This window comes from Esox lucius, chromosome 14 (genome assembly GCF_011004845.1).
Source record: "Esox lucius isolate fEsoLuc1 chromosome 14, fEsoLuc1.pri, whole genome shotgun sequence".
Lineage (NCBI taxonomy): Eukaryota > Metazoa > Chordata > Actinopteri > Esociformes > Esocidae > Esox > Esox lucius.
In genome coordinates this window covers 10,984,675-10,999,004 of record NC_047582.1, presented here as the reverse complement: position 1 = coordinate 10,999,004, position 14,330 = coordinate 10,984,675, and the positions used below count along the sequence as shown (strand labels likewise).

The following is a 14,330-nucleotide window of genomic DNA, read 5'->3' as shown; positions in this document are numbered from 1 at the left end:
ACTTTTTGATTTGAATTATGGAAAAAATGATCTTGTCCACAATATTTAAAAAAATCAGATGCACCTGTACGTCGGTGATTGACAGTTCAGGATGAAGAATAAAATATAACATTCAGCAGGAACCTAGCCTGGCTGTTGCGACCTACAATGTGTGACCTCACAGTGAGGAGTTGGTAATACAATGACAGTGGATGTCAGACATACTAACCTGGACCACCTTAACAATCAGAATGTTACTATTTGGCAGCAACTACTTGGTTGATCAGATAAATACACAGCTGGGCACCTGTACATTATTTGCTGGTATCTCTGTTATCCACCTTCATGTCAGTGACTGTCCTGTACACTATTGTGCCCTGAACACTGCTGACCACCTTACAACATGATGACCACCTGCCTTATATTGTGTAGGTCCCCCTTTTGCCGACAGCCCTGACCCGTTGAGGCATGGACTCCACTAGACCTCTGAATGTGTGCTGTGGTATCTGGCACCAAGACGTTAGCAGCAGATCCTGTAAGTTCTGAGGTGGAGCTGCCATGGATTGGACTTGTTTGTCTAGCATATCCCACAGATGTTCGATTATCCTGCTGAAAGAGGCCAATGCGATCAGGGAATACCGTTGCCATGAAAGGGTGTACATGGCCTGCAACAATGCTTAGGTAGATGGTACATGTCAAAGTAACATCCACATGAATGGCAGGACCCAAGGTTTCTGTTCCTCAATAAATAATATATAATTTACCACACTGCGATCTGCTTTGTCACCATGGCATTGGCCCTTTTAACACTCATCAATATGAACTTTACAAGGGGGCAACAAGTTCCATACAAAACATCAGACACACTGATAGCAAGTTATAACCACTCAGGCAAATCCCCCATACACATCAGCTCAAACCTGCTAATACAGTAACATGCGCTCTGGTTGACACATCACAGGTCACTCCCAAAACCCCAACATTGGATGTCACCAGTTCACCACCACCAGAGACTAAACGAAATGGCAATAGACAATCACACTTTAATCAGACTTCACTCTTTCAAAAATCTAATGAATCTGCTGAATGTATGTAACATTAAATATTACAGTTAAGGAGTCTTGTATGTAGAGTAAATTTGTCTGTCCTAAAAACGAGAACGCAATATCACTGTAACACAGTGGGTGGCGGTATACACTAAAAACACCAAAGAACACACCAGAAACACACCAAAGAACAGCTGATCCCGTTCAAACATCTCTGAGTATCCCGCGAGATAACATTCACGATTTCTACTCCCAGAATGCATCTCTCTACCTCTTCCCTTCCGCGGCCTGAGAAAGTAAGTCAACAGACGTACAATTGCGGCAGAAAACCCATCTAATCTTGTCAATATCTCTGGCATCCTGGGTTTTAAATGCCTATCTTACATGTTTTTCGAATATTATTTACAAACATCAATGTCTATGCGTGTATTGGTGAATATTTTCACAAAAACTCATTTGTGATTTGATAGGACCCCGTCTAGCATGTCCGTTTGTACTGCAACGTTGCTAAAAGAAACATGGCAAAATGTTTATACTTTAAGCAGATCTTGCTAATTAAGACTAATAGTGCTTTATTGGTTAATGTGATTTCCGATTTGTTCATAAGTAATACATTAACGTGTCATTATATGTCGCTAGGTTAACGTTGGTTAGCTTCATGCTAACATGTAGCAAGCGCATACAACTAAAGATGTCTTCCGATTTCTCAGCAATATTGTGCACTAATACACCGGCATAATTGCCTACCCGGGCAGTGATATAAACTAACGAACATGTTTTTTTTTGTAGATCTCTGAAAATGGTCCGCTATTCGCTCGACCCCGAGAACCCGACTAAGTGTAAGTACCCGTGGGATTTTGGCTCTGACTTAGTTCAGTGGCTGGATGTCCTGCTATCCCGGCGTAATGCAATGTGAAGCGTTAACTAGCTAGCTATATCACGCACGTTATTTCTAAACGTGGAGTTTCTAGTTAGCAATGCCAATGGTTGTAATGATGACTTTCTTAGGACACCTTTGGATTACCCATGAAAAGAAGTATGAATGAGGCTGAGCAACCATACATTTAGACACATTTTGGTTGTTACCATGCATCTGCCTTGTGATGTAATCCGCTGCTTTATTTCGCAGCATGCAAGTCGAGGGGCTCCAATCTCCGGGTTCACTTCAAGGTAAGGTGTTGTCTGTGTGGAAGTTGATTTCACTCCTGTGTCAGTGTGGGAGTCCTGTTTTGAGTGGTTATCGGTAGTCAAGTGTACACCCTGAAAAGCAAGATGCTTAGCTATGATGACAACATTGGAGACCTTTGGAAACAAATGTGACAATATCTAACAAATAACTGAGCAATTCTGCATCCATGCTTCTCAGACAAAGTTGAAGCAATCTATTGTCTGTCAACTCCTGCAGTTATTTTATTTGAACACTTGTGTTTTGTTGTCTGTCAGAACACCCGTGAGACAGCTCAGGCCATTAAAGGCATGCACATCCGCAAGGCCACCAAGTACCTGAAGGATGTTACCGTCAAGCATCAGTGTGTTCCCTTCCGCCGCTACAATGGGGGTGTCGGCAGGTGTGCCCAGGTAAGCTGTATTTCAAAGCTATGTTTCTGTAGTCCTGAAAAAATAAACCAGGTAGGGTCTTTTTAGACTTTCCCCTCGGGGTGTTACGTAGGAGGTCCTTAAGTTTGTACCTGGGCCGTGACGGCCCGTTTCAGCAACACGTCTTCCAATTTTGAAGGTATCCAGTAATGGCTGTTCTGATGGCATCGGCTTTGCAGTGCTACTTAATTCTTATTACATCCCAACTGAAAGTAGTCTAGTCAGTGTAAAAGTCGTGTGCTTGGATGGTGAGAGTGCATCTCTTACTGGACCTTGGAGACTGGTACACCAAGATTTTTACATTTGAGTCGCCTTAACTCTTTAGAGCCTGTGCTTGTTAGGCTTTTTGGAATGGTTGCAATGATGACTTTCTTAGGACACCTTTGGATTACCCATGAAAAGAAGTATGAATGAGGCTGAGCAACCGCAGCTTTTAAATGTCTACATATTTCCCAATTTGAGTGTTATGCTCACCCAGTCACACAACCTTCTCTGTAGGCCAAGCAGTTCAACTGGACACAGGGACGCTGGCCCAAGAAGAGTGCTGAATTCCTTCTCCACATGCTGAAGAACGCTGAGAGCAACGCTGAGCTTAAGGTAACTTGACTCATGTTTCCTTGTCACGTGCCTGTAATTTGTTGTCTTATTGAACTTGGTCTTAAATCAGTGCCGTCATGGTTATTGGAAGACCAGTGGTGAGGTGGCTTTAAGTTCTCTACACACGAGCCTTCGTGGTGGTCTTCCTTGCTGACCGGTTTCGTTCTGACAGGGTCTTGATGTGGACTCCCTGGTGATCGAGCACATCCAGGTGAACAAGGCTCCCAAGATGCGTAGACGTACGTACCGTGCCCATGGTCGCATCAACCCCTACATGAGCTCCCCGTGTCACATCGAGATGATCCTCACAGAGAAGGAGCAGATTGTTCCCAAACCTGAGGAGGAGGTTGCCACTAAGAAAAAGGTATTTGCCCAACAATGCTGCTCATCTTAGAGTGGACCCTTTCCCCATATTTCCCATTTAAAAGTATTGTGATTAGGACGGTTCAGCAGATGGGATCAGAATGGCACAACATACCTGAACTATGTTTGTGCATTGGTTGCAATGATGACTTTCTTAGGACACCTTTGGATTACCCATGAAAAGACGTATGAATGAGGCTGAGCAACTGCACCTCTGACCTTAGGACTTTCCTGGTAACCATTACCATGATCTGATGTAGATCTGACTTTGTTTTCCTGCAGGTCTCTCAGAAGAAGCTGAAGAAGCAGAAACTCATGGCACGGGAGTAAATGTAAATAAAATGGAACCATTCTTACCAAACTGAATGTCTTGCTCTCTTATTCTGTCCTGAAATGTGTTACTGCTATGGTTTATCCAGGATTCTATGGTTATCTGGTTGATTCCAACCAACATGTTTTCTCTGGGTGTTGAATTTATTTGGTTGCAACCAGCTCAATTGTTCTATATTTCCTGTTTTGTATTAAGTCCTTGTTGCTTTCAGATGTTTACTTTGTTTATGCTATGGAGTTAGTACTCTTTCCCCTATTGTATCTTCTTTAGGCTTTCCTCAAAATTGTGTCAACCTCGTTTTTAAACAAATTACATCTGTCGCTGTTTGACTAAACATTCCAAAGTGTGCGTGTCCAGTCCTAGATGGCCAAAACACTTGTGCTTTTTGTTTTTCGTTTTCTGGACCTGGTCAGTGCAAATAACTACTTGATTAGTGTGCTGTCCCCCCAGGGTACTGTAGGGTGGTGGTACCAAATCTGGACCCTGTGGCCAGTTCCACTTTTTTCTCCACTGAAACCCTCCTTTCAGGTTCTTATTATAGTGGGTATAGAGAAGAATCACCCCCTTTAAAATAATCAGTTTGTTTCATTCAGCTGTATTTACTCATTGCAACTAATAACATCCAAGTGAAAGAGATAAAACATGTCAGAAAAAAACAATCACTGAGTTGGAAAAAGGGTCACCCCCTGGTGTCAGTATTTTGTTGAACCACCTTTTGCTTTAATTACAGCCTTTAGTCTGTTGGGATATGTCTACTAACTGTGCACATCAAGACGTTGCAATATTTGACTGCTCGGGTTCAGTTCAATTTGATGGTGACTGTTTTTGGACTACTGTCAAGTCATTCCACAGATTTCCAATGGGGTTTAAGTCTGGGTTCTGACTAGGCGATACAAGGGCATTCACCTTTTTCTCCTTCAACCACTGTGTGGTCAGTTTTGCTGTGTGCTTTGGGTCATGGTCATGTTGGAAGGTACATTTTCCCATTGACAACTTCCTGGCAGAGAACAGCAGATTTTCCTCAAGAATTTGACCGTATTTCGCCCCATCCATTTTCCTTCTATCTTGACAAGTGCTCCAGTCCCTACTGCAGAGAAACAACCCCATAACATGATATTACCACCTCTGTGCTTTACTGTAGGAATGGTGTTATTTGGATGGTGAGCTGTATTGGGTTTTTGCCAGACATTGTTTGGCGTTGAGGCCAAATAATTCGGTTTTAGTCTCATCTGACCTTAACACCTTTTTCCACATGGTCTTAGAATCTTCAATGTTCGTTATGGCAAAGCTCAGTCGTGACTGCATGTGGCCATTCTTGCGTGGCTTTTTTTCTTGCAACCCTCCCATACAAGCCACATATGTTGAGAATTTGTGATATTGTTGTCACATGCACACAATGACCACTCTTGGTCATGAATTCCTGCAACTGCCTAGAATTTGTTTTGTATCCATCTTCAGACTTGAGCCTGTTCACAACTTTATCCCAGAGATCTTTTGACAATGCCTTGCCACCCATAGTTGATTGTTTTCTTCAGTTGCACTACCAAGGACCACAGTTGAAAGTCAATTGGCTTTGCGTGCTATTGAGAAGGTGATTAACTACACCTGGTTGGGTTCACCATTTTTAGGAAGGGGGTGGTTTTTATTTATTCTTTCCAACTCAGTGATTGTTTTTTTTATTTGTGATGAAAATAATTCTTACAAGTTGGTATATCTTTCACTTGGATGTTATAAATTGTAAATACAGCTGAATGAAACAAATAGTTTTTGTCTGTTTTTATTTCAGGCTGCAAAGCAACAACTTTTTAAATTTTTATGGGGGGTGATTCTTTTCTATACCCACTGTAGATCTGGGACACCAGGTGGATGCAACTGAGGTAGAACAGAGCCAGCAGGCTCCTGTGCTTGCGCAGGTTAGGTTTGAGTACCTGTGGTACAGGATGTAGGCTACAACATTCTGGGGATAATTCCAAAGGTCGAGTAGGGGTCAGTCTACCATACTCCCTCCTACTTTAGGGGTCAAATGGTAAGCTAAAGCAGGCATCACAAATCTGGCCTGCTTTCAAGTGTTGGCTCTATGGCATGGAGTTGGTAAGAGTATTTCCATTATGAAGTTTGGGTCAATCTACGTTCCTACTCTCACCTATGGTCATGAGCTTTGGGTCATGACCGAAAGGACAAGATCCCGGATACAGGCGGCCGAAATGAGCTTTCTCCGCAGGGTGGCTGGGTGTTCCCTTAGAGAGAAGGTGAGAGTAGAGCCGCTGCTCCTCCACATCGAGAGGGGTCAGCTGAGGTGGCTTGGGCATCTGTTTCGGATGCCTCTGGAACGCCTTCCAGGGGAGGTGTTCCGGTCCCGTCCCACCGGGAGGAGACCCCGGGGAAGACCTAGGACACGCTGGAGGGACTATGTCTCCCGGCTGGCCTGGGAACGCCTCGCTGTCCCCCCGGAAGAGCTGGAGGAAGTGTCTGGGGAGAGGGAGGTCTGGGCATCTCTGTTTAGACTGCCCCGGATGAAGCGGAAGATGTATGTGTGTATGTATGTAAGTTTGGAAATTCACCCCAGACGGTCACAGGCCGTTAGGGGTGACACTCTTAAAGTTTACATGACCCCTTAGAAAAATATTTGCACTGGTGGGATGATATTTCAAACTAAATATGGAACTGTGTCAATGTGGAATTGAATATGAGCGGGAAGGGAGAATCATGGCTGGATGAATGAGTAGCCCTGTGCCTCCAGTTCCACAGGTAGCAGTATATTTGTGGGGTAATGCATAAAGGCACTAAAAGTCTGAAAGAATGGAGAGGAGCATACAGAGTTTCAAAAGGTACAATTTGAGGGATAGTCTCTGTGTAATGTTGGCTATGAGGATTTTCTGAAAAGTTAGAATAGTTTTGTTAATGTCTGACGACGTGATCCGTATGTTCAGAAATGTCTGTGGGGATGACATCTGTCCACATGGTGGCGCCCGTCTCTTAAGTTTGAGTCCCAATGTGCAGACAAGTGTTTCTCAGCACTATGAATAAATTGGAAAGTCTCCGAATAATGTCACTGGAATAATATGCCACCATATGCCTGTTTAAGGACAACATTTTCTCTATTGTATGATAGAGAAAATTACCTTGGTATTATTCCTCGCCATATCTACAATGACCTTGGTATTAGTCATTTGTCAGCTCATCTGCTAATTTGTGGGTAACAGAACCCTAGTGACTGTAAAGACTCAGAAATGGGCCGATCATAAAGCCGACTCAAATCTGGGCCGAATTCTGGAGAAACTAGCACCCAGCTTTCTTTCCACAGTGGTACTTTGTTGATTAATCACTGATTTGGCAGAAATTATGCAGCTTACGGTCTGAGGGAATCAATGGCAGGTTAAAGGCAAAATGAATATCTTCACTTACAGTCTAGAATCGGAAAAAAGGGGAAATATCTGGGAAATGCTGCAATACATTAACTGCAGTGTTATTTTACCACAGGGTGTCACTAGTGTCTTCTTGCATGTCTTTATGAGGAATAACAGGCATACAGCTTGGACTAGCCAGCCTAGGAGGGTCTACTCAAACAGTGATCTATATAATCGATAGGCTATATGATGCATATAACGTTTTTTGGGTTTTTTTTATGCAGAAAGTTATTGTTGGTTTATTAAGCAATGTCAGTATCCAATTGATCTCGAGGATATTGCTGCATTAATTTTGTCACTGATATTATAAGTAGGCTGTGAAAATTAATACCGGATAGATACCAAAACACGTTATTTAAGCGCAATGTTCCTGTGGAACAATTTCCCAATAGGGACATTTACAATTATTTTGAGCCTGCCAAGACAAACATTCTTAATACGAATTGTTATTCGAATAGTGGCAGAGGGAGTCTGCTCAATATTGATTTGAGTCTACAACCCCCTCTTCCTCACACCCACAGTATATTTTCTCAGAGGAAACTAGGATAGTTTATAATTCAAATGAAAAGAGGAGCCATAATACTGCTACAAAATGTGGTGTTTGAACGGACAATAAACATTGAGCCATGAATCATAGTTAGGCCCATGACTGAAGGTACCTCTCCATAACGTTAAACTAAGCTGTAGTTTCATTAGCGTAGACATATGAATGGTCAAGTGAGAGTACACTGTGCATCTAGGAGTCGTCGCCGGCTAGCTAGGCCAGGCCGACATGTCACACGATGAGCAAATGCAGATGTCCCTTTATCTAAAAAGTGGATCAAGAATTGACTGAATTGATTTTGTTCCTTTTGTGTTTAATAGCGGATCGGATGGCAACTCTTTTAATGTGCAAATCATAGCTATGATGGAGAGCCAATGAGGACACACTCCTAAATCCTGTTGGCGCTCGCACTTGACACACCGCCTACGTCACAGTCGTGTTACCCAATAGCAGCAGAAACACCCCATCTACTTTCTGTTTTCTACTCTCAAAGTTTTGACTTTTGCGGCAAAAGACATCGGAAAGTGATGATAATATTTTATTATCTCAAAGATTGTCTTGTACATCGGAAAGAAGTAGTAGCGTTTTATCAATAGATTTAAAACATTAAACAGTAAACAAGCAGTCGAGGACGACGTGGGAAATTTATCCAATTAAAACGACTGTAGCCTATCTTAAATATTTGCGAGGTTGAAGAAGTGGAGTTATCTCTAATGATGGGTATTGAATCTCGCCTAAATTAATCTGGGATTCCATCTTGCTATGGTTTCGTTTTAAAACTGGCCATTTTCATTTTACAGACTACTGTAGCCTTTTTGCAGGCGCACATTTTGCACATTTTGAAGAGTTGGGCTAATTGGCCTACTTCAGAGGAAACTTGTGTTGTTTGTCTGTTTATATGAGCAAAACCTTAAATTATCAGTTAAGAGCGTGAACCCTGAGGATCATTTTTTTGTGTGACAAACCTTATCATTGACCTATTCTCGGTTATGTTAGCGGTGGGGCAGATGGACGGGTCCCGACAGAGCGCCTTCCTCTTAAACACCCCACCTTTAGCAGCTTTGCATAGCATGACGGAGATGAAGACCCCACTCTACCCCGCTTACCCGTTACCTTCCACCGGGCCTGCATCTTCTACCTCACCTACTGCCACCTCTCCCAACCCCGGTGGCATCCCGGTGTCCTCACCGGGTATCAAAACATCCTCCGGAATGTCATCTCTCGGATCCCCCCATCAATGCAGCGCGGCAGGGACACCTCATGGAATTAACGACATCCTCAGTCGTCCTTCGGTCCTTGCTCCTGGAGCTGCTGCTGCGGTTGCTGCGTCCTCTTCTGCCGGAATCTTGTCTGGACTGCCCCGCTTCAGTAGCTTGAGCCCCCCGCCACCCCCTGGACTGTATTTCAGTCCTAGTGCTGCGGCAGTGGCAGTGGCTCGATACCCAAAGCCGTTGACAGACCTTCCAGGCAGGACCCCAATATTCTGGCCGGGAGTCATGCAGAGCCCACATTGGAGAGACGCCAGATTTGCCTGTTCACCCCGTAAGTAACTAGTCGACGTTTCTGAGATATATCTGAACTTCGATGTAACTTATTTTAATGCTTAATATGTACGATGAAGGAATTGTTAATTATTCCCAAGTGTAATGTTTCATCCCTAAAGCAGGTCAGACTTAAATTACTTGATACTGTATAGATAATAATGCACCAACGAAACCTTTTGACACATTAAGTTGATAATTATCATATGTGAAAAGCCAAAGGTCTATCACAACATCAGTTAATTATATTACATAGCCTTATATTGGCAAATTCTAACCATGCATAAAACATTTTAGGCTACATTTAGTTTAATGGACTAGATGCTTTATGTTTTACATTTTCAGATCAGAATTCTGTACTGCTCGACAAAGATGGGAAAAGAAAGCATACACGTCCCACGTTCTCTGGACAGCAAATATTTGCCCTGGAAAAAACTTTTGAACAAACGAAATATCTGGCTGGGCCGGAGAGAGCACGACTGGCCTACTCGTTGGGAATGACAGAAAGCCAAGTGAAGGTGAGATACTTGAAATAATATCCAATATACATTTTTAAATATAGCCTATATGGTTAACATGCAAATAATGATAATCACAAAAGCATATTGTAGCCTCTGCTACTTCAAAGATTCTCATGTTTTCATTTCCTCTATTTTCGACAATATTCTTCTATCATTCGTTTTACTACCCATTAATCTTATATCTTATCTTATTTCTTACACTTTCTGTCGAGGAATAGGCTAGTGGTTAAACTAATCTGAATTCAAAGTATACTGTCTATTGCATTTAATAATAATTAATATAATTCCCAAATATACGTTTTCATATTAACACTGTCATTGTTTAAAAAAATTGCTATATCTAATAAGGAAACTTTGTTTTCCTAATTTTTTATGCAAATGTTGAAAGACGTTTATGCATAAATAACACTGTAAGAGGCATATTAAACTGTTTTTTTCTTTTGAAAAGATTGTACAATTAGAATAAAATATGTACTGTTATTATCTGTATGTGTGGGGACTTCACGTAGTTTATTGTCTGGAAAGCTATTCCTTTTCAAAGTATCCTATTAGCATCCGTGTGTAGGCCCAGACCAGATAAATTATACACTGTGCAAATTATGTTGTGGTGTTAATCAATATATTTGCAATTGAGTAATGATGTAGTGATCATCCTGGCTAGTATTTGTTAAATGCTTATAATAATTTAATATTAACTGTTTAGGTGTGGTTTCAAAACCGAAGAACGAAATGGAGAAAACGGCATGCGGCTGAGATGGCCTCGGCAAAGAAGAAGCAGGATTCGGAGACCGAGAGACTGAAAGGGGCCTCGGAGAACGAAGACGATGATGATGATTATAACAAACCGTTGGACCCTAACTCAGACGACGAGAAAATAACACAATTACTGAAAAAACACAAACCCAACTCCTCACTAATTATTCATACGTCAGAAAACGAAAGTTCGTAGACTGACACTGGGGAAAGACTTGACGCAACATTTCAACGTGAATTATGGAACTGCTTGTGTCCCTTTTAATAAGTTCGCACGAGGACAGAGGACGCGTCCCAGATAAAAGGAATAGACACAGTTTTGTAGTGTGGAACAATGGACAAAACTTGGACTCTGCAATTTATAGAAGTTTCAACATTAAGAAGATGGTACTTACATGTAAATAGAAACGTGAGTTGTATTAAATAGAAATTATATTGCTGTGAATATTTATGTGTAAAAAAACTTTTTGTATAGAAAGCACTGCTGAGTCTCTTCCTCTCAGTTCTTCTGACGTCTAACATCTTTACAAAAAGCATAGCCTATATTTTCATCTTCGTTTTCGTTTTGTTTTTGAAACTTGAAATTTACATTGCTTTTCATAGTGGAGTAGGCTAATAAAATGTACCTGTTAATCGGACCCAGTTTCAAATAATAGCCCATGATATCTGAACAAGCTTAACTGGCAAACACATTAGGTATGTGGTCTATATAAGAAAAATAAACCTATTTCTAAAATACAGAAATGAAATTAGACACATATTTTACGTGTAAATAATACTGCAGGTTGTAGCAGAATTGAAATATAATTGCTGTTTGCTGCCTCCCCACACACAAACACACACTTTACATAATTTATATAATGTTTTAAGTTTGTAACAGTGATTTAATCCTGCATAAATGTGTACCGCGGGTTCGTATGTAATGCACTTTTATTTAATAAAAGGTAAAATGCATGACGTTTGCTTTACTCTTGATAAAACAGGTAAATGTTATCGGCTGCAATCATCTAATGGAGAACATAAAGGAATAATAATATGGGTAGTATTTAATTTAGTCTTTTTTAACCTATAGGTTTTTGTTTCTGAACATTATCAAAAGAACACGGAAGATTTAAACACGCTTTTGAGATATAATGGATAATATTTATCTCAATATATGATTTCTCTTTCTTAGTCTGTCTACGTGTAGTAGCCTAGTTTACATTTGTTTATGTAACATTGAAAATATGTACTCATATATTATTATTATTATTGTTTTTGTAATCAATGTAATACTTTCTATATTAATATTATTAGGCCTACTATTGTTATTAATAACGACGGCGTAATTTACCGTTTCCTTCCAAGACATGCTATGTTATAGGGTAGGTTAACCTGTATCAAAAATATAATGGGACTATAACCACGAAACAACAATGATCCTAATAATTAATAGTGAATGAGAAACAGTATCCACTCTATGTTAGAGGTTTTCTCTACATTATCACAAAAGGAGTTGTAATGTTTTTGATGAAATAAGTAAAAGCACTCCAGAGGGTCTGACTTATATTGACTTGCACAGCATCGCATGATACCGGTATTAATTAATTATAATTGTCTGTCTGGCTGAAATTGTTCTTTGTGCAATAGGGTGACGATAAGAAGCCGATGGGCAGAATATTTCAACAGCCACGCTGAGCAAAATTGCCTGAAAAGTTTATAATTAATTTATCTGTGGAGGAATCTAGAAATTCACTCTGCAATGTCTGTGCGTATACAGATTCGCATGATTACATCAGCATGTTCTTTTAAAATTGGAAGTCAGTCAACCGGTCGACACCCAGCTCTATAGTAAATATTTAATTTATCAGATGTGGATGCGGCATTCGTCAGTTTTAGAGAGACTCACTATTGGTAAATGCTGGATTTATGACTTCATTTAGCTGATTCTGTGAAATGTTGTCATCCATATGTGATCTTTATTATAGGTCTAGACATAAATGCTAATTAATTAAACGAATCTGCAATTTTAGTGAAATCAGCATTTGCAACAGGTTAGGCATGAAAGCAGGCCTACATTATACAATTACAATTTTGAATTGAAAACACTTTTATAAAGTGAAAAAGATTCCTCTCTTTCAGATACCTCACAGTAAGTTATGGAGGGTAGAATTTGTTAATTGCGTGGATGTGCAAGACATTCTGTTCCTGCAGAGTAACGCGTTTGTAATTTCGCTCCAACCGATGGTACAACCAATCTGTTTCATCGTATCAAAAAAGGAATTATTAGAATCAGTTACGCTAAACTTGGGTTGTGGAGTAGTAGTTCTCAAAGTGGGTGATAGGAGGCCACTGCTATAGCCTATATTACATATTTGTCATCAGGACTCATTGATGCTTTATTGAAGGATATTTGTTTACTGGGAAGGTATAGGCAGCCTATGCCTGCCAATATGGTAACTTAAGATTCATATTAAACTACTTAATGCTAAATTGCTGCGCAGTTACAAAAATCCTGCTGTTAAAAAAGTAAGAGGACTTGGTAATCCAAAATGGACCCTCAAACGTCTTAACCACGAAGTTAATTAATAATAGTATGCAGTGGTGAAGAACAACAACTCCCAATAATGATTTTTATGTAATATTATTGGGACATATTTTAGAATACAATTTACTATTTTTGTATAATATTCCAGACTAAAGGCGATGCGTTTGAAGTCTATAATGGACGGAATGCAATAGTGGGACTGCAACCTTCATGCAATGTCACGCATGCGCACATGTTCTTCAGGTTTGACATCACAGATCGCGCCCGGCAACAGTCAAATGACAACTGCTCAGATACAACATTTTTCAAAAATTCTCTTAAATTATATGAACATGAAACATCGTTGCCCGTTCAAGGGAAAGGCCATTTTGAGGCTTATTCTGCTTTATCATTATATTAGGCTATATCGTCACCTTGGTTATTCAATTTATGTTTTTGCTACCTATTAAAATAGTAAACGGTATACTACCTATTAAAATTGTTTCTTTTTGGCCCAAATCTTACTGTCTTCCATAATTTTCCTACCTTTCCTACAAAGAAATGTATGTATCTAGCATAGAAATTAATCGCAGTTTTAAAAAACTGTGATGAATTCTCTAAAGGGCTAATAAGCAGTTAAAAAGAATAACAAAGCATTGTCCCCACCTCAAAAACAAATGACCTTCTACGATTTACATTTATGTAGTTTTTAACCATGTTTTGAATCTATACTGTGATTCTGATTGGGTTTGACAGGGAAACTAAGCTTTTGGGGCATGTGTACGTAACTATTACATATAATTTCTTTAGAAGACAATTTTTTTATGTAGCATCTGCTAATTGCCCATTTAATGCTATCACAACACAAGAGAGACTGTCAAAATTATTATGTGATGCACAAGGACATATTTTTTAAGTTTTAACTTAAAAAATATGGCAAATGGGATGATATTTTTATTTATATTTTACAAATGGACAACACACAGAAAACATACGACAACAACATAAATACGGCAGCAGATCAACTTGAACAATTTTGTACTTCACAAAACCTTGGTATTACTTGAAGACCACCATGCCACCTGTGGAAGCTCATGAATCCCTGAAGACTGTGGTTAAGTGGTTAAGATTACTAGCAAGTCCTTC

The 14,330-nt window shown here is 40.1% G+C and overlaps 2 protein-coding genes and 3 non-coding genes across 6 annotated transcripts; all 5 read left to right on the top strand.

Moving 5' to 3' along the window:
- The first annotated feature begins 1,301 nt into the window (after positions 1 to 1,301).
- rpl17 (ribosomal protein L17) lies at positions 1,302 to 3,939 on the top strand. The gene is made up of 7 exons (NM_001304103.1): positions 1,302 to 1,321; positions 1,815 to 1,864; positions 2,155 to 2,195; positions 2,469 to 2,603; positions 3,120 to 3,218; positions 3,391 to 3,582; positions 3,864 to 3,939. The coding sequence occupies exons 2-7, from the start codon at positions 1,825 to 1,827 to the stop codon at positions 3,909 to 3,911; spliced, it is 555 nt and encodes a 184-aa protein (NP_001291032.1). The 5' UTR covers positions 1,302 to 1,321; positions 1,815 to 1,824; the 3' UTR covers positions 3,912 to 3,939.
- On the top strand, positions 2,013 to 2,082 carry LOC114840899. Its single transcript, XR_003782891.1, has one exon. It is a non-coding gene; the product is annotated as a small nucleolar RNA SNORD58 (small nucleolar RNA).
- Positions 2,977 to 3,046, top strand: LOC114840898. The gene has a single exon (XR_003782890.1). It is a non-coding gene; the product is annotated as a small nucleolar RNA SNORD58 (small nucleolar RNA).
- LOC114840900 lies at positions 3,719 to 3,788 on the top strand. Its single transcript, XR_003782892.1, has one exon. It is a non-coding gene; the product is annotated as a small nucleolar RNA SNORD58 (small nucleolar RNA).
- Positions 3,940 to 8,380: 4,441 nt separating the features above from the next.
- nkx6.1 (NK6 homeobox 1) lies at positions 8,381 to 11,632 on the top strand. 2 transcript variants are annotated; one of them, XM_010877260.3, is made up of 3 exons: positions 8,381 to 9,405; positions 9,750 to 9,922; positions 10,629 to 11,632. In XM_010877260.3, exons 1-3 carry the CDS (start codon positions 8,853 to 8,855, stop codon positions 10,872 to 10,874), a joined length of 972 nt encoding a protein of 323 aa, XP_010875562.1. In that variant the 5' UTR covers positions 8,381 to 8,852; the 3' UTR covers positions 10,875 to 11,632. The 2 variants fall into 2 exon arrangements, with proteins under 2 accessions (XP_010875562.1, XP_019908789.1); XM_020053230.2 differs by having other exon boundaries at positions 9,726 to 9,922.
- Positions 11,633 to 14,330: the final 2,698 nt, after the last annotated feature.

Bases quoted from the DNA above. Each gene is read 5' to 3' on its own strand.
- rpl17 (NM_001304103.1), top strand. From the start codon at position 1,825: ATGGTCCGCTATTCGCTCGACCCCGAGAACCCGACTAAGT. The intron at 1,865-2,154 runs GTAAGTACCCGT...TTTATTTCGCAG, and splicing joins CCCCGAGAACCCGACTAAGT to CATGCAAGTCGAGGGGCTCC. The intron at 3,583-3,863 runs GTATTTGCCCAA...GTTTTCCTGCAG, and splicing joins AGGTTGCCACTAAGAAAAAG to GTCTCTCAGAAGAAGCTGAA.
- nkx6.1 (XM_020053230.2), top strand. From the start codon at position 8,853: ATGTTAGCGGTGGGGCAGATGGACGGGTCCCGACAGAGCGCCTTCCTC. The intron at 9,406-9,725 runs GTAAGTAACTAG...TTAATGGACTAG, and splicing joins CAGATTTGCCTGTTCACCCC to ATGCTTTATGTTTTACATTT. The intron at 9,923-10,628 runs GTGAGATACTTG...TTAACTGTTTAG, and splicing joins TGACAGAAAGCCAAGTGAAG to GTGTGGTTTCAAAACCGAAG.